This window comes from Falco cherrug, chromosome 5, assembly GCF_023634085.1.
Source record: "Falco cherrug isolate bFalChe1 chromosome 5, bFalChe1.pri, whole genome shotgun sequence".
NCBI classification, from domain to species: Eukaryota; Metazoa; Chordata; class Aves; order Falconiformes; family Falconidae; genus Falco; species Falco cherrug.
In genome coordinates this window covers 20,780,577-20,804,895 of record NC_073701.1, presented here as the reverse complement: position 1 = coordinate 20,804,895, position 24,319 = coordinate 20,780,577, and the positions used below count along the sequence as shown (strand labels likewise).

General features: G+C 37.7%; 1 protein-coding gene across 1 annotated transcript in view; it reads left to right on the top strand.

Annotated features, from left to right (window-relative positions):
* The window catches only part of PIK3C2G (phosphatidylinositol-4-phosphate 3-kinase catalytic subunit type 2 gamma), a 208,241-nt gene that overhangs the window by 146,737 nt on the left and 37,185 nt on the right, over positions 1-24,319 (top strand). Inside the window, exons 25-29 of the mRNA XM_027807693.2 lie at positions 4,420-4,576; positions 9,154-9,263; positions 17,654-17,846; positions 18,411-18,532; positions 22,831-22,939. Of these exons, the coding sequence (XP_027663494.2) occupies positions 4,420-4,576; positions 9,154-9,263; positions 17,654-17,846; positions 18,411-18,532; positions 22,831-22,939 (691 nt within the window). The remainder of the gene's footprint in view (positions 1-4,419; positions 4,577-9,153; positions 9,264-17,653; positions 17,847-18,410; positions 18,533-22,830; positions 22,940-24,319) is intronic.

The window sequence follows — 24,319 nt, the reverse complement described above, 5'->3', positions numbered from 1 at the left end:
GACATACGCTGCTAAGCAGCTGATTTTTACCTTGCAAACAGTTCTGTATGGTTTGTCACGTGCTGTCCCCTATGTCCATATGACAACTTGGACTACAAATGTTTTGATCATATTGTATTACTGTGTGGACCTGAACTTTGCCATAACTACACTATTAGGAAGTTTAGATTGGATCAGAGTAAAAGTCATTTGTAGTTGATTATCTCATATGCTTTTCCTACTTAATATAAAAGGAAGTCAGTGTATCATTCTTAAATGTTCTGTACCGTGAGATTCATAGCATGAAAAACTAAAACTGTTGTTGACCTTACAAACTTTGTTAATTCATTTACAGCTAATGTTTCATAACAAATCCTGATGATCTTACTGGTTTTTTAGGAATGCAGCATATTTCTAGTCTACAGTGAAGTCCCAGAAGTTCCCATCACCCCAGCCCAAGTTTGTTTTTGCATGATGATCTCTTTAGTTTCTTGAGGTTTCCTTTCTTTCCTCCCTCTCATGACATATCGTCCAAACATCCTTAGTCTCCAGAGGAACTGCAAAACATATTCCCATGAAAATCTTAAACTCTGAAAGCACTACACAAGAAAAAAAGAATAAAACCACCAGAAAACTAGCCTTGCTTCTGACTGAATGACTTGAGTAAACACTTTGTCACAGTCATAGTAAAGTATAAGTCTTTAAGGTCCAGGACTGCAACCAGACTGTATTGATAGATGTATTGACTTTTTGACTGATTTCTATTACAAAACCAAAGGACTCATTAATTTCATCTAGGGGTTGGGGCGGGGGGGGGGGGGGCTGGGGGAAGAAAAAAGTGAGAGTGCTGTGATAAGATAACTTTTCTGAATTTGGGAGGCTTACTGGCTGTACATCTTCGGTCTTTCTTGAGCCACACCAGTTGTCTCAATTGGGCTTTTTTCCCCCAAGAAATTATTGTACTTGACATTACCACTATACTGTAGAGGTCATTCAAGAATGCTTCAATTCTGTATTTCTTTAGCACACCATAAAGGAGAAAAAAAGGCTTTTGGTCCTCTACAGAGATATTGTAAAAGACTTCTACTTGAAAATACTTCATCATACCAGTTTTGTTAAACTGATGCCAGTCATTTAATTGGTTTGATGGAGGCAGCAAGTTGTAATAGATACAGTTTTTAGCCAAGGGGCTTTTGTCCATCGGTTGTAACAGTCATCTGTCTTTGAACATTCTACACGTGTAAAGTATTACAGGGTTTAGCTGTGATCTTGAGGGTGGTTTTTTGGGGTAAGAAGTATTTCATATTTATATATTTTAGATAATTTCATGTGAGCAAGCTATGTTATAGATATATGTCCAAATGAGTAATGTCTTTCATAGTTATTATTACCAAGTCTTTGTATGCATTGCATACCTTCTGAATAAATGCCATCATGTCATACAATCTTAGCTTTGTGCCACAAGTTAGAGAGGGACTGTTTTAAATATAGAAGTACAGGCTGTGCACTGACGTGAGCTTTATTTGCACATGTGTTTGTGTGTGTATGTGTGATAATTTAGAATGCTCATGCAATACCAGGGTATGCAGGCCTGCATTGTTTATTTTCTTAGGTAGGCTAAAACAGCCTCTGTTGTTTGGTGATCTATATTTTCCCATGCATGATGGATGGTGACTTGGCTTGGCTGTTTGTAATTTTGATGGAGTACTTTTTACACTATCCCTTTCTATATTTTTATATTCTAAAGGAGTTTGTGAAAGCAGAAGGAACTTCTTGCATCTATACACAGACATCCAGCCCTGTCAATTGGTTTTTCAGAATCCTTTATGTACTCTTCAGTGAGTAAGCATCTCCTCCCCCTGAAACTTTGCTTTTTAATATTATCGTAATGGCTGTGTTGTTCCTTCTAGCAGGTCTTGTCTTCTTACTAAGTTGATTTTATGGTTTTGGTTTGTTGTTTTTTTTTTTAAAATTTCAGTTGCAAAGTGTTCCCTTTATGAGCAACCAGCTCACCTAGACACATGCAGGAATGTAGCTTCAGCATCTGACTGATTGCAGGGGTCACTTCATGGGAGAGGCTTTGATATCACAAGACCTTGAGAAAAAACAGGGAAAGCAAATTTCTACATTGTATTTTGCAGGTTAACAATGGAGGATAGGTCTACCATCTCAGAAGAAAGAAATGATACTAAGAAAATTTAAGAACCTTGTAAAACTGCTTTAAAACATCTTGCAAGTAAACTTATAAATAATGTAGATAATAAAATATCAATTACATTTTCAAATGGATCCTTTAGCAACAGTAGTAAAAGAATTGACTAACATTGCATTCATTGCATTATGTGGAAATTGGCCCACAGCCCAACCCAACAATGTTAAACACCATGTTTCTTCCAGTAAAGTAATTTCTGATTGCAGTATCTGTTTTCAGCTCAAGTAGCTTTATGTGGGAGACTTGGACCAACTCAGAAGGAGCTATGTTTTCATTGTGCAATTGTGTCTCTTGATGCAAATGGGCATCAGAAATCAAATATTAATTTTGAACAAAATACATCATTTTTTTCACAGGAACCTTCACAGCAACAGTTTTGACTTGGAATATTTTAGCCCCAAACATAAGTGCAGATGAGAAACAGGTTTGGGTTTTATACATTCTCAAGATGTTAAAATGCTTTCAAATCAGGATTTAGATTGGACTTCTGTCCACAGAGAAGAGAAAATTTAATGTTGCTAATTTGCTGGATCTACCTCTCTTTCTGGTTGGTTTCAACAAATTGACTTCCATGACCCTAATTTTATAAATTTATTTAATAGTTAATGTCTATTTTAAATACCACCGCTAAACAAAAGATAAGCTAAAAGATGAATGAATGAATGAATGAAAGGCAGAAAGGAAAAAAGGAAGAAAGAAAAGAAGGTTCTGGGAAAATCTTGCTCTCTAAAATCCGTAATAGACACAGGTTTATAATTCTCTGAGAGCTACAGCACAAAACATACAATAATTATGTAATAGTCATACTGTAATGACTGTCACACTATGAACTTGCATAATACAGAAAAACATGGAAGGAAAGGATTACTATTGTGGACCTTCATCATTCCTAGTACTACCTAGCTGAAATTAAATGTATATTTTTTAAAAAACAAGACAAACACCTTAATGGCCTGGGTGCTTTGAGATGAGTAACGCCCATGGGAGGTCTGTTTTTAAAGTTAGCTTCAATGTAAAACAGGAAGAATTTCCAAACATAAGAATGGGAAGGCTGCCTGAACATTTATGGTGACTAAGACTTCCAGCTGCAGCCTAGAATCTCACTGCAATTTGACCTTCTTTCTATGATAATACAAGACTGGTGTCTTTATGGGAAAATGAGGAAAACTCCTAAGGAAACTGTCTCATTTATGAATGAATCAGCAAGGAGAGTGGGTTTAGACTCAAGCCCATATTTGTGGCTTTAGCAAGAAAAAGATCTTCATTTTTTTTTTCTGCATTCAAGCTTCCCAAGAATATTTAGTTTATACAAGTTAATTTTGAATATAAAGGTTAACACACAGCATATATTTCCTTGGAATATAGCCCTCTAATCTGTTTACATGCATCTGTGTACACAGTTGTGAATAGTAAATCACTGCAGTAGTTTTGTCTCTGTGAAGATGGAGCATGCCAGGCCTTTCTGAAACTATCAAATTATAGGACTGTTAGAAGAAGCCTAGCTAATCTGTTTTCTTCTGCAATAGAATTCCATAGCCACCAACTCTGCTAGTAAGGAGAAAAAAAGTCAAGACATGCTGTCAGATTCTGCACCTCATTTACTGTAGTGTGAATACAGAGTAACTGTACATAAATGAAAATGTTTTTAGGTTTATTCTGCTGTAAGCTGGGCCAGAAACTTTCCTTCATAATGGTGTCTACTTAATGATTGCTTCATAAGTTGGTGGTTGCTGGTTTTGGTTTGTTTTTTGGGTTTTTTTTCTTGCTTTTGGATTGTCGAGTTGTAGGTTTCTTTCTTAAATTCACTTCTTGCCTAGTAGGGAGTTGATATTTATATCCCATCCTCTTAGAGAACAACTTTTAAACATTTCAGTAGGAGGAGATAACTTGTGTCCAGGTTCACTTTTGGGTTGGAGTAGAGAAATTAAAGCAATTAGAGTTTGGAAAGAAAAGCAAAAAGGAGCCAGAAGAAAACACGTAAGCTCCAAGTTTGTTCAGGTGTTGGATTTCTCACTATGGCACTCTTGCTGTGAAACCTGTCTCTGCCCCAATTAGTCAGTGACACCAGGCAGAGCAAGAGAGCTGTCCCCAATGAGGAAGGGAGAGATGAAATAATGAGGAATGTAATACTGGAAAAACAAATGTGAAAAATGTGTTACAAATATTAACTGTCTTGCATGATTAGCTATTTTCGGTTAAATATCTCATGTAATTGTTCTCTTTTCCAGGGACCGAGCTCCCTTCATCTTCACATCAGAGATGGAGTATTTCATCACAGAAGGTGGAAAAAACCCACAGCGTTTTCAAGAGTTTGTGGAGCTTTGTTGTCGAGCTTACAATATAGTCAGGAAACACAGCCAGTTACTCTTGAACCTGCTGGAGATGGTAAGCAACTTGAGGAAGAAACCAAAAAGCAATTTCCTCTGGTGTCCTCTTCCCTTTTACCACTTCTCTGCTGCCTCCAATAGCGCTGTGATTTGAAGAGGTATCAGGGGCACTGCTGGAAATGTTCGTGCTGGCACTTCCTGTGCACAGAAACTGTCCAGTTGCAGTACTAATTTCTGAGAAAAGAAAAGCTAAGCTGCTTTTTGGGTTTTGGGTTTTTTTCCCCTTTTTTTTAATGCATTCTTTTTTACAAAATATCAGAAAACTGCAAAAGAAGCTGGGTATGTTTCACATTCAGGAATTTCACTCAGACCTTTTTCTAGGTCTTGAAGAAATCATTTACCAGTCCTGTTCATGTTTACAGCAAGGCAAAGTGAACTAAATATTTCACAGAGTGGGTGATATGAGGGTACCTAGCAGCACTGCAGCTAACAATGATGCCATTAGAATGTTTTTCTGCACATTTCCACACTCCCTTCTTAGGAATGAGAACACAGGAAAGAAAGAGCAATACCTACATTGACACTGGTTTAATAATCCTTTTGTACAGGATTTTAAGACTTCTAGGAGCTTTTATCCCTATTTTATTTAAGTATTTCTACTGATTTACGTGCTGTGGCAGATTCCATAACTGCTTTATGCCTCTATTTACTTGTGTGTGAAAGGTTAGTGATTTTCCCCTTTGCAGTAGAGTAAGAATATCAAATTAACTAATATTTACTAAGTTGCTTGGCTAAGATATTAATCCAAAAGTTATGTACACGGCCCCACACAAAACCTAGGTGACTGGCCTGTGCATGAAAAAATCTACACAACCTTCTAAAGGGGACCCGTGCTGAAGCTGAGGTACAGCAAAAAAGTTGCTCGGTAAACACTATTTTATCATCTCCGACTTCTGCAATGAGGAGGGGAGAAATGGCAAGGATTTGCTCATCTTGTTTCTTCTGTCTTGCCCATGGATTCTGATGCAGTGATTCAGTGAGTGATTTCCCAATACAGAGCAGGAAGGATTGTCCCAGATCTCAACCCTGGTTTTAAGTAGTCACAAATGTGTAGCAAAACTGCATTCCTGTCATAAAGCATAATTTTGCACTGAAAGCAGTGCAAAGTGCAGCTGTGGGATATATGAAGTTAAAGATCCTCCAGAAAACTCAAGAGCACTCCTACTCTCTCACACACAGCAATAATCCCTCCATTTCTGAACAGGTTGCCTAAAACTGCATACTGCAAATATAGCTACATCTTCTGCCCACCTCCTTGTCCCCAGTGCAGTTCCTTTTTCTGCAAGCAGCAGAGTTAATGTTAGATTACTCTGGAATAATATATAGAGAGACTGTTAAGAAAATGTTCCTGGCAGGAGGTCTGAAATAACTAGCTACCTCTGCCTGTATATGGCTCAGGTTTTTCTATATTCAGGATATGCTGCATCTTTTGTTTCTGATGATCTTTAAGGAGAGGTAATAGTGCTGAACTAAAAGTCAACATGAAGATCTGTTTTAATATTTGTCAGTGGGCTGCAGTTTAGACAATTGTGTTGCATTTCATCGTTGAAAAATAACTGGCAGCATACTCACACCCCATCAATGAGCACTTCATACCAAAGGAAATTAAACAAACCAGACAAGTTTGCTGAACGCCTTGTTTTTGCCAGTGATGTTTGGAAAGGTGAGTTTCGTTCTGTACTTGAAATGGGGTGTTGATCAGAAATTTTAAGTATCAAAGTGGTTTAGTTGCGTGGGTCATTTCTAGAAAAGTAGACAGACTGTGAAGTTCTGCTTTTCTTATTTCCATGCAGAATATCAGATACTGTCATGACGGGGCAAGATAAACTAAGCACTGCTTATTTGAATCACTGACAATCTAAGATTTCTCTCACTGTCTGGAAGTCTGCATCATTAATCTTTCCTTCCCCTCCCACATTCTATTTTTGGAGATGTTACAGTACAGTACTTCACAGGAGTGGTAAACTGTGCTCTGGACGGTCAGTAACTATTAGTGGTTTCTAGAAAACCATGATTATGAACTATTTGGGGGTTTTGGCCCAGTTTAGGAATTAAACCTTTTCCTTGGTAGTGAGCAGCCTGTTTCTAGAGCTGTAGAGACATTTGCTACAGGGAGTAAGAAATAATCCATGAAGTTTCCATCACTTTCAAAAGCAGAAACATCCATGGGAGACCCAAGAGTCTGCTGGCAGAGTTCAGCTGCATAAAAGCCGGTAGTTCATCAGCTTTGCTCTCATTAAAGATTTGATGTGAACTGTGATCAAGTGGGTGATCACAGGACACAAATACTTTTTGACTAGTTTAAAGAAATGCAAAATCCATTACTGTTATTAAGATTATTCAGGTAGAAAATTATTAAAAGGGGCTTAGAGGTGACATTAGACAGCAAATAATTGGCACACTTGCCTCTATTTTGACAAGAAACAGGCAGACCTAATAGTATAAAACAGGAGACAGTACCTAGACAGAGCAGATCTAAGACTCAAGAATGCTGTGTCCCCATACAAGTAATTTCACTGTTCTAAACTAAGAAACACCATATGGGAAAAGAGGATGAGGGAACACCCCCATTTTGGAGGTATTACACATGGAAAGTACGTGCCAGGACTATTCATTTTTCATGGGATGGTGGGCTGAGCATCACACACTAGCTCTGAATCCAGGCCCAAGGAGAGTGTAGGCAGCTCCACTCAGTGAGTCAGAAAGCCTGGAATAACTAAGTGTGGTAGGTCAAGACGTATGTGTGGCCAAACGAGGGGAACAATGCAGGCACTTAAACTTAGGCATCTAGTGACATTTGAGTTGCCCTAGGATACCTGTAGTTATTTTCTGAACAGTTGTTCCATGTCTTGTCTAATTAGCATCTAGTATCACTAGCCACAGCATTCAGAAGCCTCCTCCATCAGGGGACTGGAAACATGAAAGATGTGCTATACGGAGCAAAAGGGATGAAACAGTATAATAAGCCTATAGGTCCCCCCTACAGCCAGCAAAGTACAGTGTAGGTACTGCCAACATAAAGACTTTTTTTGTTTTGTTTTGTTTCAGCAAATGGTTTTCTACCTTCTACAATGCAGAGAACCTTAAAGAAACCCTGTTTTTCAGTTGCACTACAGATCATTCAGATTATGTTTGTTTCTGGTATTGTTCCCTTTTCTAATGCAAGGCAAGAAGCTTAATTTGCCTATGCAACAACTTTTTTTTTTTTTTTTTTTTTTTAAAGGGGACAGGAATTGTTATCATCTTTTATATCATCTCATATAAAAGGGTTGAAGGCATACAGATGAACAGCAATGTGTGTCCTTTAGTGCTGAATTTTGTTATTGTCCCTGCTATGAGCTCCCTTAAATGCACCTCATTGAGCTTTCTGCCGCTGCTCCTTGCTAGCCAAAACTCTGTGAGACAGCAATCTAACTGTTCAGTGGTAATACAGTTTGGGTCTGATATGAAGCAAGATTTCCCTCACAATTCCAAAAAGAAAATAAAACTGTTGAGAAGGTTTGAAGGAATAAAGACAATACTCTTCCAAATCTTTTCCCCTTGTTTTATTAGTCTCTCAGCAAAACCTTAAAACAAAAGCAGTGCTTCCTTTTTACTTTGCTGTTACTTGCAAAACTTAGTTGGTCTTTCTGTCGGAGCTAGACATAAATATCAATGAAGAACGCAGAGTAGTGACTGCAAATTCATATACAGAGCAATGTGAGGGAGTAATTTTTTCCCCATTACACACAAAGCAACACTCTCAACTGACTGTAACTGTTGAGAAAAGTCAGTACGTTTTGAAATGAGTAAAAATTATTTTTGTTGTTGACATTTTAAGATGCCTGGAGAGAGCTGTATGGGCAATTGGACACACTCAGTTGTCTACCTTACTTGTGTTGCTACTTTGCAAGGGGAATATTTGCATTATTTGTCTTTTGAACCTAACTTGGCCAACTAGAACAGCTCCAACCCTCATCGATGGAGAATGATACCCTCCAGTATCAGTGCCCAAGTGGGCAGTTTTCAGTGCCCGACTCAGGGGTCCCACTAAGAATCGATGCCTAAAGGAACTTTTCTTCTGCATTGACTGTAAAGGAAGTGAATCTATGATCTCTTTGCAGGAGGAGTCCAGAGCAATAGTGGAGGAATCAGTATTTACAAATGAGGAGGTGATGTTGCACTAAATTGGATTAGGACTAGGATAATACAGTGAGCATAATAGAATGTGGTTACTATTGTTCAGGGAGCAGAATTTGGTTACCTTCGCTTTTATCACTGTTAGAAAGCTATGAAGGAAGCTTAGCAATATACACATTAAGATTACAATATCCAAAGAGAAAATACATAATTAAAATGGATTGGTGATTTTGACCCATGCCTCTTTCTGGTACCTCACTGGGAAGATTTACAATGCAATAGATTCACTTTAGTGTTCCAGGCATTACTCTGGCATCAAGAACCACTTTTCAGATCACAAAACTTTGTGTTTTACAAGACTTTGTAGTGTAAAACCTTTCTTTCCTCAGTTAGCTCTATTCCATTTAAATTTCTTTTCAATGGAACCATGGACTAATGATATTTCTTTACTTTAAGATGCTGCATGCAGGATTGCCTGAGCTAAACAGCATTCAGGATCTGAAGTATGTGTATGATAATCTCCGTCCTCAGGACTCAGACCTCCAGGCTACAAGCTACTTTACAAGGTAAAACCAGAATGTAATCCAGAAACTTTATCTCCTTCAGGCACAAAGCAAAATTGTCAAATTAAAAAAAAATAACAACAACAAAAAAACCCAACCAAAACAGGACCAAACAACAAAACAAAAACCAAAAAACAAAACAAAACAAAAAACACAAAAACAAACAAACAAAAAAACCCAACAAAAAAAAAAACCCAAACCACCAGTTTTTTCTGTTACGTTAAGAGGTTGTGAACAGTGGAATTACACAAAAGGATAATCAGTATTCACATGTTTAATTTTTAAAAGGTCCATTCCTTATGCATGTTATAACCAATCTCCTCGGATTTCTGGAAGAAACACTTGTTCATTTGTGGTATGCTTGTAACAAGTCATTTACTCAGCACCAAGAGGTTTCTTCTGCTTTCATGGTGAAATCATTCTGGCTTATATCCAGTCAGCTTTCCTCTAGTTTTTTAAATGCAGCAGCTACATGCAACAGGATTCGAACTGCATAAAAAGGTTCAGCTTGTTAATGGACTGAGTGAGGACCTGGAATTCCTGAATTTACTTCCTTTTCTGTTCTTCTTTTTGCCTTCTGTGTTGCCTCAGGCAAGTTACTTTCCCTCTGCTAGCCATAGTTTCCCCATCTGCAAAATGGTACTGATCCTTCCTTTTAAGCGCTTAACAGACCTATCACTGAAAAACATTGTGTGTGAATATAGGTAGGATTAAATCTTGATTTTAGTTAGGATAATGAAATCTTTCATTTGCTTATGATAGTAACTGGGGATTATTGATGAGGAGCTGCAGATGACATGTATAAAAAGTTTGAAGACCTCTGTCTTGATCTTTCAGATCAAGATTCTGCATTACATATAATTCCAGCTGTTGATGAGATGTTGTCTAGATGAGGCCAGTGGAGACTTAATTTGGAAACTCACTTTCCCATTCTAGGCATAGTACGAGAAAAAATCTCCCTGTCAGACCCTATCCTGTGCAGCACTGTTGTTTCCCAAGGACAGTCTATGAATTCATGTACCCTGAACACCAAGTAAACACGCAAAGCAAGCCAGATTCTTCTAACCTCCTCCTCTGGTGCAAGTGCAGGGCACATACCCAGGTCATAGCACTGGCCTCTGAGTGAAGGGCTCCTTTCAAATTCAAAGCCCTAAAAGGACACTCCATAAGGCAGCACAGTTCTCTGCAGGGTGCAAACTGCCTTTAGGCAAGAGCAGTCCCCCTACCGTCAGTACAGCCGGAGGGCACATTGCAATGAACAAAGGTGGTGAAAGGTTGAACTGGAGCAGCTGAGCTAGTCTCATTACTATTACAGAAGGCAATATGAAGATTTGGGGCAATTTGAATCATGCTGTTTATATGTCTACTTTTCGTGTATTAGAATTGGAAACTGAGGCAGCAGGTTCAGAGAAGGCTGGAACAGAGACCTAGAGCATTTAAGGAAGAGCCTTCTTTAAAGAGAAAGAGAGGAATTTCTTAAACAAAACTATGTTCCTATTACTTCACAGTATTTTTCTATTACTGCTCAGCCAAGCACTGAGTTCCTTCTCCTTTAACACTTGATTTTTCATATGCTTTCACTCTTGGCCATTAGCAAGATTGTTTTATTTAAAAATTAATGACAAAATCACATTTACCATCAACTTCTGTCTTATCCTTTCCTTTAAAATTTTACGTATTCCCAAATTACAGACTTTTATTTCCATTCAAATAGGAAACATGCCATTTCTACTAAACTCTAAAACTCTGGATTCTGTCAGATAATTTGGATGGTTGTGTTTGTCTCTCACGGGTAAAAAAAAACAGCCTTCATTTAATTAGTGAAAAAAGGCTAAGATATACATAACAAATACAATAATGTGAGTCTTCAAAGTGAAAATTGTGTTAGTGTCATACAAAGCTCAGAGCTAATGCCCAGGCTCTTATGGAGGTGGAAAGGGTCAGTATGCTTTTCAGTTCGGCAGGACTAAGGTTGTGGTTAGGGTTAATGTCACTGTCATCTTGCTTAGAAGACAAAGGATAAAGGCTGGGTTCCAGACAGAGCTGGGGCTCTACTCTCTTTCTTGTTGCTGAGCAAAGTGGTTGTGGTGAGGGCTGAGTGTTGAGGGTTAGGGTGGAAGGGAGTGAGGGACTTCAGAGTAAGAATTCACCTGCAGTCCTTCTCAGCCAAAGCATGTGAAAGAACACCTGACATTAGGTAGATGTGGCTTAACACTGTTTTGGAAGTAAGAAAAGTTGGTACGCTTGATTGCCTGGTAGAGGTTTGTATTAGGGTTAGGAAATCCTGTTCAGCCCACAGAGACTACAGCTAGGACTCAGACGCCATCATGTCCTCCTTCCCTTTAGATTTCTTGTTAGGGTTGGCGTTAAGGAAATGAAGGTCTTCAGAGTGGAAATGCCGTTCAAGTCTTGCTTACCAACAAAATTAGCATCACAGTTCAGATCTGTACACTGCTGTGGGCTCTGTTCTTATCTGAAGCTGTATTTTCTGCTAAAATGTTTTTTTGAACTTCAGAGCTGTTTTTCCAATTTCCTTCAAAATGCTGAAGTGTAAATTTGTTGTTATCCATAGAGATCATTGCATCACACAGAAAGTCAAATATTACTAGAGTGCATTTTTTGGGGTTTTTTTTAATACTCGTAGGTTATATTTATATTACATATGCTTATTTGCATGACGAAAGTCTCTGATCATTACCTATGAATTTCCATGAATCTAATTTCTCTTGGAGCTTTTTACTTACACCCCTGTATAAGCATTTTCCAACCTGCCCTCAGGAATGTTAATATACTGAGGTTTTTGTGAGCTTTGGATTACCTACATCATCTTTATTCCTGTCCTTCAAAAAAATTCTTCCCTACCTCCTTGTTATATACAATGTTCAGGTGATAAAAAATCCAGTTACACTCTTCTCATGGTCACTCTGTAGCATACTCCTGTATCTAGTTTTCAAGCTGTCCTTAGAAAGCCAAGGAAATTGCAAGTTCTGAATATTAGCATAACTTCCAGTAGCTCTCAAATCCTTCGCAATTCATAGCTCTTTTTTCTCCATAATTGCTTCCAAAAGCACTTTATTGTTTTTTAAAGAATTCTTTTCTAGACAAGGAGTGTGGTCATTGGAATGTTAAACACTGCCAACAGAAAGTTATTTTTTGTTCTAAGTACAAGGTAGTTATTGTAATGTTTCAGATTCAATCATATAATGCATCTGCTGAAAACCTCAATCTTCTGCTAGTGGAAACAGAACAGTATTTCTCTCTGTTTCTGCAGAAATAGGTTGCTTTTAGCAATTGTCTGAGTTTGGTTTGAGTAATAATAATGACATTGCCTCTACTGTTGTTTAAAAACAACACAAAATGATGAACGATGTCACAAATATTCCTGGCAAAACAATGTTGATTTGTTCTTTGCCGTCACCTTTTTAGCCAACAGAATAATGCTAGCAGAGTTTGGACAGTAATGTATTGACCCCTTTCAGGATCATAAAGTGTCCTGTGTTTTACCAAATTCCTTTGCTCTCATTCTTGATTTAAGACATGTTCAACAACCTGTGGTCTCATTTGTGTGCTGTATTCTTCTCACATTGGGTCAGCTCACTGTTAAGAGCTGATGGGCGGCAGTGTTAAGCCTCACAGTTTACAGCCTTCTGGAAGGTCGCACCCTCAGATCATGGATATACAATGCACCAATTGAGAGTTAAACAAGAGTTTCTGTGTTTCCTTGTCAGTTCTGTGCACCTAGTGCCAAATGAAACATTGTTGTCTCTCCAGCATCTGCCCTGAACTCAGTTTGATCCTTGAAACTCAATTTGATCCTTTCCCCTCCCTCCTTTCCTCTTCCCCTAACAACACAGATTTACCAGAAGCTGGAAACCCATCTTACCTCTGGATATAAATTTCCCATTTGGTTTTCTGCAGATGTCCTCAAATGTTCAGCATGGTGTGTCATGCTGCCTGACATTTTTAAAGGGCCTGCAAGGGGAGGTATATTTGAAATTATTTTTAAGGGATTAAAGTTAGCCTCATGCAATGAATGGAGTTCATTTCAACTGATTGCAGTATGCATTCTAACCCATTCATAGAAAACCGTGAACAGGAGATGCACAGTGGATCAGAAACACCATTGCATATCTTCAGCAGCCTAACTGACAGGGTGCCTCTTAGGTCAGCTGGCATCTTTACTTATTTATTAACAGAATCATTTGTTAGGTGCCTGGCCTGTCAATGCCTAGGTCAAGCATATCCACCCCCAACCAGCTGCAGAACTGAACAATTCACAGTAACTCCTTTCAAAACATGATGCTACTCTCTAACTGATCAGCTGATCCCTGTTTCTCAGGTGGCTGCATCTATTCCAGCAGAAATCTCTCAAACAGCTGAAACCCCAGTGAAAGAAGGTGACTTCTGAAAGGGCATAAACAAACCTACAGTGCTAAACTTTCTTTCAGCAGCATTCAAGCAATTTGTAAAGATTGTGGTATATGTGCATCGAAGGAACGGAAGTCGAACTTCATCCTTGAATTGATGCCGTGTGAGGCTTTCATACTGTTGTACAAACCCCACATGCCACCAGCTTGGGGTGAGGATTGCCCTCTGTCCTGGGAGAGGCGTATAGCAGGACTAGTAGGGAAACTAGGCTGGAAGATGCACTTCAGGAGAGTACCTGATGTGCTCAACCCATGGGATCAGAGTTAATCTGAAAGTAAACCTGGATTTTAAAGCCTAGCAAAATAAGGGGTAAAAAAGGATACGATTACTGTCCGTATATTATCACAGTGGGAAATAAGGTATTAAGCTGAGGGTTATCACTGATGTACACAAAAAGAATATCAACTGTCCATGAATAAATGTTGCTGAAAATTAGAAAAGGTCTGTCCCTGAAAACAGTACTGTTCTGGAAAATTCTGTTAAGAGCTGTTGGAGAGTTTTACTACTCAATTTGTTTTGAAATGGTAAATTCATGGATGGAGAAGTTAGGTATAAATGAAACATTATGTTCATTAATGTCTGAAAATCCCACGAAAATAAATTTTGCTCATTATACTCTAAATTATTTTCAGGCCTAGACGGAAATGAGAAGCAGGGTGTCATCAAGAATGATAAAGAAAATTATTCTGATATTTGGGGTGAATATTATATATACCAAGACTAAGATCTGGATAACTAGTCAGCAACAATGACTGTATGTGCTCTTAAAAGGCTCTGGAGAAAGGTTGGTAAATCCAAAAAATCTAAGCACCAGCCCTCAGAATACCTATCCCACACAAAATGTCTAGTTCTTAAAAATCAAGGCACCAACTATCACTAGTCACCCTTGAAAATGTTAGACAATCCTTTCATCCATCTCTGTTTACACAAGCAGCCAACCAGTCTGTGCATATTTCACCTGCTACCATAATTTGACAATTCTGTAGGAAGACTGTGAGCCAAATCTCAAATTCAAAGTCAGTCCAGCAGGTAGAAAGCAGAAAGTCATTACTTTTCAATAATCCTGGATATTTAACTCACTTTTCTGAGAAGTAGGTCAAACACCAAACTCTGTGGTAAACGGATCTTGTCATGTGGAAAAAAATATTTTTTCTGCCTGAAAACTGTGTTAGCAATATTGTGATCCACAATTAATGTTACTTTAGCTAATGATGTTTTCTTGTTTTCTTCTGATTAACCTGTGCTTTTGATGCCCTTCATATAGGTCACCTCAGTTTTCCCATCTATAGACCATTAGGAACTAAATCCCTGAGCAGCTAGGGCTACAGAAAAAAATAAGAAACTTTTTGTCATCTTGTGAGGGCAGAGCCAGCTTTAGGCACAAGCAAAGACGGTAATGGCCTAGGGAGCAAGAGGATCTCAGCAATGAGCACCCATGACCTTACCTACTTCTTTGCCTATGGCTAAACAATGTGGCTGCAGAGAAAAGAAGGTGTGTGGGGATCTCGGAGAGTTCAAGGGGAAAGTTCCAGCACTGATTCTTAGGATGAACTTTAAAAATGCTAGCAGAAGGGGGAACCAGATAACACAACGTGATAAAATGGTGAACTAAAGCATGCCAAAAATAAACTGCAAAAGGAAAAAAAAAAATAAAAATAAAAGATAGACATATGGTTCTGATGTACACTGCTGCTCTATACATAGTTAGGAACCAGTTTTGGGGAGGCTGTGGGAATGAGGGCTTCCTTAAGCCAGTTTGTCCTTGACAGAAAGTGCAGAGAACTGTAACCAGAGTTGTTCTACCTTTCTGTGAAGGTGCACTGTGAGATGTCACGAGAATAGTGAAGAGGCCTTTTCAATTGTTTGTGGATAACATGACATGTTTTCCATTTTAACAGTGAGAACTGCATACAGATAAAACAGAATATCTGTTTTTACATTTACATGATTACATTTAACATAACTCACAGTGAAAATCTGCAACAATGACAACAAAAGTCTCTGTTTAGTTTTAAAGTATGTGATGAGCAATCTGGGTGTTAAAAATATTTTAGTCTTAATGAACCCATGAAAGGAATGCAGGTATTATGAGACTGGCTGTTCGGCATAGTGATAATGTCTGATTAACACTGGTTTATGGGCCTAGGCCTGCTTTAGGCAAATTAAAATGCACTGTACTTAGCTGCAAAGTTTACATGACTCTTCTAGTAATATCACAAATTCCCTAAGTGCTTTGCAATAATATGGCCCAGTTACAGATTCTATAACCTAAATCATGTCTCAGTGATTTAGAAAGTGTTTAAACTATGCATTAAATTAAATACAGAGGAGTTAAAAAGGGAAAGTTCACCACATGCAACCTAATTAATCAGCACCAAATTGATTTTGTACTAATAGTTTGAAATGAGATTTGTTTTCTTGTTTTCCATTTAAATGTTAATTTCTGTCATTTATTAAATACTCCGTATGTATCTGTTTCAGGAGAATGTAATTAATAATTAAGATAATTAACTGAATCAGTTCAGAGATACCTTTCCTTGTATTACATTAAGAAAAACATATAAATCTTTCCTCAGTTTAGTATGCCTAATTGCTGTATGATAAATTCACACAGTATTTTGAAAAAAATCTGGGGTTTGGGAGAAGGGCAAGCTGGGCAGCTATCAGCAGGTAGAATGTTCTTTTTGGTATGGTTGCACCTGTGAAGCTACAGAATTTAACCGGAACATCTCAGATCACAAAAATTAGGCTAATGCAATGAATTGAATTGATTTCAATTGATTGCAGTAAGCAATCCAACCCACTCACAGAAACCCATGAATAAGAATTTAATTTTAAAAGACAGGTGAAGCATTTGCTCAGCTTTGAACAGGGATGATGAAGGTGGTTAAGGGTATTGTCAGCCCTCATAAGCTAGTTAGATATGGTCTAAAACTGGGGAAAAAAAAGAAAACAGAAAAAAAAAAAAAAGAAAATGAACACTGACAATTTAGTAGAGGTTTGCTGCCATACGGCCTGAAACTAATGCATTGCTGTTCTATAACATCAAAATCTATCCAGAATATCATCAGAGAGCTGTAGTAATAAGCAGGGAAATTAAAAAAAAAAATATGGCATCACAAGTTATATAGATCTTAACCAGCAATTGAATTCAAGAAGGCAAATGTTTTCTAATGAGTACTGCATCTTACTCTTCAAAGACCAGTGATTATCTTGCAGTGTTATTTCTCAAGTCGAGTTCACTTTGATGTTAAAACATGTTTGCTGTACATATCTACATGTATATCTAGGTGGTTTTTTTTAATCTATCTTGCTTTTTCTGATGAAGGCTCTTAAAACTCTAGGAAATTAGAGGTGTGCTCTGGCTTCCCTTGCACAGGGGTGAGATGGGAGAGATAGAGGAAGAAAATTTATTTCTTCTTTTTTTCACATTGAGCAGCTCCACAGGGATAGAGGTTTTAATAACCAGGTAGAGGATTTATTAACACATTATACACAGCTAAATCACAAATTGGATGCAGTAGCCTGGCACAAACACATGTAAGTCCATGTGAGATGTGAGTTTAGTGTAACCAAAAAGAAAGTGATAGGGCACTCTCTTACCTGTCAAAGTGAAGACTACTTCTTATACCCTGGAATTCCTCAAAACACACATTCTGTCTCTGTTGTCTGTTGTTGAAGACTGATGGTATCCAGCTTATGAAGAGTAACTAACCCAAACTAAGCCATGAGACAGGCTACATGTCAAGAGTGCACCTTTAAGCAGTAGAACTCAGGGGCTGGATATGCTGTATTGCTACAAATAGCAGTAACTGGATGTGTGGGGGCAGTACATGTTCGTGTGACGTAGGTTTTAGAATCTGGGGGTTTTTTTGGTTCTTGCATCCATGAAACCAAAGATCAAGAAATGGAAACAAAACAGATGCACAAACAGTACATGTTCTGTTTGTTTGTTTGTTCTTCAGGAAAATAAAGGAAAGTTTGGAGTGCTTTCCTGTTAAACTCAATAACTTGATCCACATGTTTGCACAGATGTCAGTGACAGGCTTTGCAAAGCCTCCAGCTCCAGAGTCTGTCCCTCAAGAATGGATGATGCTGGACGGAGAGAAGTCTATCGCAAGAGCCACCATTCTGGGATTCAACAAAAAGACTGACTCCGTATGTATTATGTTCTTTGCTTGCCCTCATTTGCCTTGATCTTTAATGACTCTTTTGTGAGCTTATATACTCTGCCTCCTCCTTTATAGAAGATGTGCTTGTGCCACATTAAAAGGATCAGAGGATGAACAGCAGTGCCATAAGCAATGAACTACCGGAGAGAAAGAACACCAGGCAGACAGCTATTAGCAGAGAGCCATTAAGGAAACAGTTCATGCCCTATAGTGAAAAATAAATCAAGAGCTAATTAAAGCATCCAGAAGGAAAGCATGGCGCAAAATTAGGAAGCCTAATAGAAATCGGAGGCTGTTGTATGATGCTTTAATGGTGCACTATTAGTTTTCACACATTGCAGTGATCTTTCAGTATTTCAGTTGCATGCTATCCAGGCACAAAACTTCCTGTGCAGCAAAGACTCTAAATTACAAACCGAATTCTCTGGCACTTGGCACTGCATTAAAGAAAGGTTTTTCTTTGTTAAAATCACGTTATATTTTCACTTGTACATTTTTTTTTTATGTGCCTCTCTGACAATTTTCTTCCTCTCCCTTTTCCTCAATACAGCTGTATTTGGTGCAGGTGGTGCAAACCTGCAATGTGGTCACTTTCGTGGAAAGATCATTTGACCAGTTCTCAAAACTTCACAGCCATCTCCAGAAGCAATTTCCATCACATGCCCTCCCAGAGTAAGGCAGCATATTAGCAAATGTGATACTGCTGTTAAATGGTTCTCTCTGTGCACAGATAAGAATGTGAGAAAATGTACAGCAGACATATTTTTAGAAACACAAAGGCAATGTGACATATTCTATCAAGCCTTCTATTCAGCCCCAGAAGTAACTGAATCACAGACTATTGTGGCAGTATAACTTTTATATATATTATTGTTCCTTTTTTAATGGGAGGAGAAGGGGGGAACAGCTTGAGCCTGACACATATTCCTGAAATCAAAAGGTAAGTGGTATTGACTTCATTAAAAGTACAATAGGGCCTTTAATAGTTTTTGTTTTCTGCATGATGCTGATCAAATCTCGTAGCACAATCCACATAGTAAAGCAATATAGGAATGTTCACACTGGGTCAGAACAGAAACAAGCCAATCTCTGACACTGGCAGGCATGATAAACCTTCTTACATAAAGATGCACATACTGCCCAGATAAGAAATATGCAATAATCTTATGTACTATCCTGGCCCCAAAACCCAACATTTTGTGCCTCGCATCTTTCAGTTTAATGTCTCTTGAAAAATATGCTATCATTATTTGCAATAATTCTGAATATTAATTATAATCCACGTGTATGCCTATTCCTGCTTTTCATATTCTGAATCTTATTTCTTCACAGTTTTCTGGGACAGTGAATCCCATGGTTTATTTTTGTATTATATAAAACAGCTTTGCCTTATGTAATGATTTTCAATGGCTTTTGTAATAAATATCATATATATTATACTGCATACACCATTGAGAACAAAGTAGTTGTCTCTTACAGTCATGCTAATTACCCTGATGCAAGCCCCTTTTCAAACTCAGTCTACGTTTAAACATAAAGCTGGCCAAAAAAGATGAGTGGTTTATTTGAACAAAGCTGAATATCAAGTTATATGCTTGAAAAATAGTAAGGTCTTTGAGGTTTGACCCAAAGTAAGTAGCTGCAAACAATGTGGTTTTGACTTAAAAAATAAAGTCCACAAATTCCAGACCCAAATTTTGTGTTCCTCAAGCTTGAGAGAGGCGTTCATTTAAACAGCTTTAGGTTACTTAATTCTAGAGAATCTTTCTCCTATCTGAAGGGATTTTCATTGACTCCAGTCTGACTTCTTATGACTGGCTCACATAAACTGATTTGCAGCAGTTGGTGAGAATCAGAATTTCACTAAACACTTAAAGTGTTTGAATCACGGTTTTGATTTGGAGATATTTGCATGCAAACTATTAGGTTGTAAAATAAAATATTTAACAAGTACCTATTTATGATTTTTTTCCTGTGGTAAGCAGAGGCCTTTGAAGGAAAATATATTTCTTTTTAGAAATACATAGACCTCAGAAACCCTGTAGTGAATTTCAAAAATAGTACTAGCCATTTTTCAGATAAATCTACCTTTAATAAAATCCTTCACAACATTTTCACTGCAAAAGAGTTCCAGAATTCACAGAGAGTTAATCTGCATATATTGAGGCTGTGTCTAAGAGGTGCAGAGCTTTATTGTCATAATTCAATCCCAGCAGTAACCTGTCAGTGTATGATCTTTCCCCAAGACTGTGTTGAAGTAATTCATTTTATGATGTTTCTTTATATGTCTGTTCTTTAACGTTAAAGTTTTGGGGTTTTTCTAACAGAACTTCATCAGCTTGAGGCTTTTCATGTGTTCCAGATTTTATTCTAATAATAAAAACCTAATTATTTCTTTATAGGAAGTTATCACTGAAACTGCCATACCATATCAGACCATTAGCCTGTCTGTGTTACAAAGTTGATGCCAGGTGCTTCAAAGGAAGGAAAAAGCCTTGTTCCATAATATGACCACAAAATCAGTTTGAAAATATGTGATTTAAAAGTAAAATGTCTAATATTACTAGAATAATTGGAAATGTTAACAGAAAGGACTTGGTTACTGCTTTATATTGATTCATGAAATTGTATATATTCTTGTCTCATTAGGAAGAAATAATGCAATATGAGTCTACAAGTGCTAAATACTGGCTATATTTCAAGAAAGTAATGGCAAAATTTCAGAGTTCTCAGCATCTGAAATTTTGCTATTGATATCTAAACATTCAGCCCATATTTATAAGTCAAAGCATAGCTGCCCCAAGCAAGCCCTTGCCCTCTAGCACCTTCCCTTTTATTTGGTTTCAGACAGAGTATTAATTGTGTTTAATTATTGGGTTTTAAAAGGACAAAAATCTTTTAATCCAACAAGGCATTTAAGTGACATAATTTATATGCAGATTGCTCTTGAAGCTAGTAAGTAGGAAATGGAATCTGGTATGCAGGATGTCTGCGCGTGGCGCAAGTTTGTATTTTTCTGATGTACTTAAGGTAGATGCAAAGCTCAAAATGAGCTTGGGAAGTTAACCTTTTCTAACACAAGTGTGTTCACAAGTACAAAGTCAGTTTCAGCCATAGGTGCAATTCAGCTAAAGCGTGAAGATCATTTAAAGAACTGTTCAGCACCACCACAAGGTTTGTGTTGTCCTTCCCTGCAGCAGAGTTACTGGTGCTAACACTCAGCAGTTTCTCTGTCCTCTGTTTGGCCACTGGTCTTAGGATGTATCTTCTGAGGGCCTACATTTTACACCAGAGTCCTCTCTTTGTGTTATGCAGTCTAATTAATTTTAAGCTGCTTATAAACAGATCCTCCCTACCATCTATTGAAAGAAGTCCTTTTTGAGCCCCAGAGGAACCCAGAACACTCACAGTCCATCTATGTGTGCCAAATGACCTGGGCTCTATTTTTATCTCTGGAGCTCATATGTGTCATGATCCTGGGTCATATCATCTCCCCTGCCTCATTATGTGTCCTGCCACTGCAGTTTCATAAGGCAAGAATTGCCTCTTACTATTCATTTGTACAGTGCCTGAGCCCTGAGATCTTACAGTGCTATAGGCAAAAATAATCAAAAGGTCATACATACATACAATATGCTGCTATCATCCTGGTCCCTTGCTGTTTTAATTGCAGACTAAATTGTACCAGTGCTGAATTCTTCCCCACAGTATTACACAGCCGCCTTTCAAAAGACCAGCCAAGTGTCTCTTTTCAGCGTATTGCACTGCTAGATGGCTCTTTATTCATTTCTCTGAAGCCTTCATAGATCTCCTGAGATCTAGTGGATAAACAAGGTTGTACCAGAAAAAAAAAGGTTTGTAGGCAAGACACAGTTAACTATTAATGATGGTGTTGTAATGCAAAACACAATCAGATCAAAACTTCTACCTTTCTATATCACATAGATTAAAGGACATAAGGCATAATATTAATTATGATTCCAAATATTAGCAAACCATATCATAAAACCATTACATGCAATTTAGCACAGATAGCTTTTCTAATGCTGCTTCACCCTGAGAGATAAATAGTCCTTGTCAGGGCAAGGTTAATATAAATTGATTATGTATATTGTTAAAAATCTAACCTTTTGACTGATCTAATGTGCGTTGTCTCTAAAATGCAAAGATGATTCAAGAAAAACATTATGTGGGGTTTTGACATTTTCAATCACCACAACATTTGAAAATTTACATAAGGCAGCTCTATGCATATGTGGTTTATTTACTATACTGAAATTAAATTCATCTTAATAAAAATTCAGCAAGAACGTTACTATTATTATTGTTATTGCTTTTTGGGGAATTGATATTGTTATTATGACCATCATTTGTTTTCATATATTACTTTTATTTTGCTAGTGCCTGAAATTACATAGGGGATCAGGGGCCTGCTCTGAAAAACTTAAATAGCTCTAAATACAGTCTAAATAGCTGAGGTAAAAAAGCAAGCAATTATATATTCATAAAATGTTACATTGTTTTTTAAGCTTTTGATATTCAGTATTCTGTGGTAAGAGTTTGTATAACATGAGCCCTGGGCTGAGATCAGGGATCTGTTGTGCTCTGCACAGCGCAAAGCGTGGGGAGGCTAATGTTCTCCTGGGAGCATAAAGGACCATTTTTTTTAGATGTATTTAGATACCACAAAGTGCAAGTAAGTGTCCTTTAGTTGTTTTTTTTTTTTTTTTTTTAAATTATGTTTTTAATTATTTAGACAGGAAAAGAGTATAATATGAAACAGAATATCAGCACATTATTAGAAGAACTAGAGTCAGAAGGGTAAACAGTCTTCTGGACACTGTTCCCCTCCCTTCCCCTACCTACAAAACCTTTTAGAAAGTGTTAACTTTCTTCTATTAAGTAGAGCTGGAAATATTTTCATCAAATACAGTACAAGAGTTATATTTACGAATATTCTTCTTTTGCAGGTTTCCCCACTCATGGCATTTACCTTTGACAGATCTTGAACATAAGAGAGTGAAGGATTTGAATGTCTATCTAAAGCAACTATTAAGTGGATCGAGGAAACTGGCTAATGTGAGCACTTCCAGTATTTATTTTATTTGCATATGACTTTTAGTAGCATTGTACCAAAAGATCCATTCTTTCCATGGCCTCATTTGAAAAAAAAAAAAAAAACCAAACCACACACAAAAAAAAACCCCCAAAAAACCCAGAACATAAATGACACATCTTTTGATGCAGACTTTTTGAGATGGATCCATTGCAGCATTAATCAGAACTTAAGAAAAAGACAATGAATGACTGAAAAATAGTTTATTAGACCTGGCAGGGCATTTTTTTCAAAAAAAATTATCTTCCTTTGCTGCCATCCAAAAGCAGTGATTCACTGAATTTTTGACAGTAAGGAGTAGGTTCTAAGGAATGTAATGTCTAAAAAAGCAATAAGTTTTGAAATATTGTGTAGTCTGATTTTGACAGTTTTTAAATGAAAAGTTCCAGTCTTTCAGCCCAGAAATACTTTTGATTTCAAAATTTAGTTAACAAGTAGAAATTGTTTTGCAAATGTAAGATCGAAACCAGACTCTTTCAATATTACCAGAACAATACATTGTATCCATTAAAATTGATGGTTTCTCATTTTTTATTCATAATTGTTTCCTGAGATTTGATGTTTTCCTCCTGTTTCAAAATGGAAAGTTGAAGTGGTAACAAACGCCGGCTCCATGCTCTGGCCCAGGACAGCCTTAGCACCGCAGCATTGTAAAAAACCCAGGCCAAGGGCAGCTAACAGGCCCTGTGCTCCCCAGGAGGATGTTAAATTATTACCCTGCTTCACTTTGGGAGTTGAATGGTTAATTACTGACAGTGACACCAGGGTCTGAGAGAAAGAACCATCTTCCAGCAACCAGCTTTTGTCAGGAAAGCTGTCAGACAGGCAGGAAAAACCAATGTTTTACATTGTATCCTAGTAGAGGCCAGTAAATTCAAGGGCACCAAGGCAAGAGCTTGTGCGTTGACCCTGCTGTCCGCTGTTGGCGTGTTCTCCTGCAGAGCCTGGGCCTCAGCCAGGTGAGCCACGCCAGGTCCCCTCAGGGCCAGAGTGCAAATCAGGGCTGCTCTGGTTTAATAACGTAGATGGCCTAGGATGTAACAAAAGGGTAAGAAAGGCTGTTGTTTTCTCCAAAATTTTAAATATCTTTCTGGTGGATAAAAAGGTTTGTTGCCCAACTATATGACTTTCCCAGCTGTGACTGTGTAATGGAGATTAAAGAAGAAATTGTCTATACATAAAACAGGAGATTTCTTATTGATCTGATTCTAACTTCTGTGCCCCGAGTTGAAATTGAGAAGATTTCTGAAGAGGGTAAATAATATCTGTTTCACAGACTTAGACTTGATTTTGTATGGACAGCTGACTTGGGTGCTTGGCTGCCTTGGCTGACCTTGCCAAAT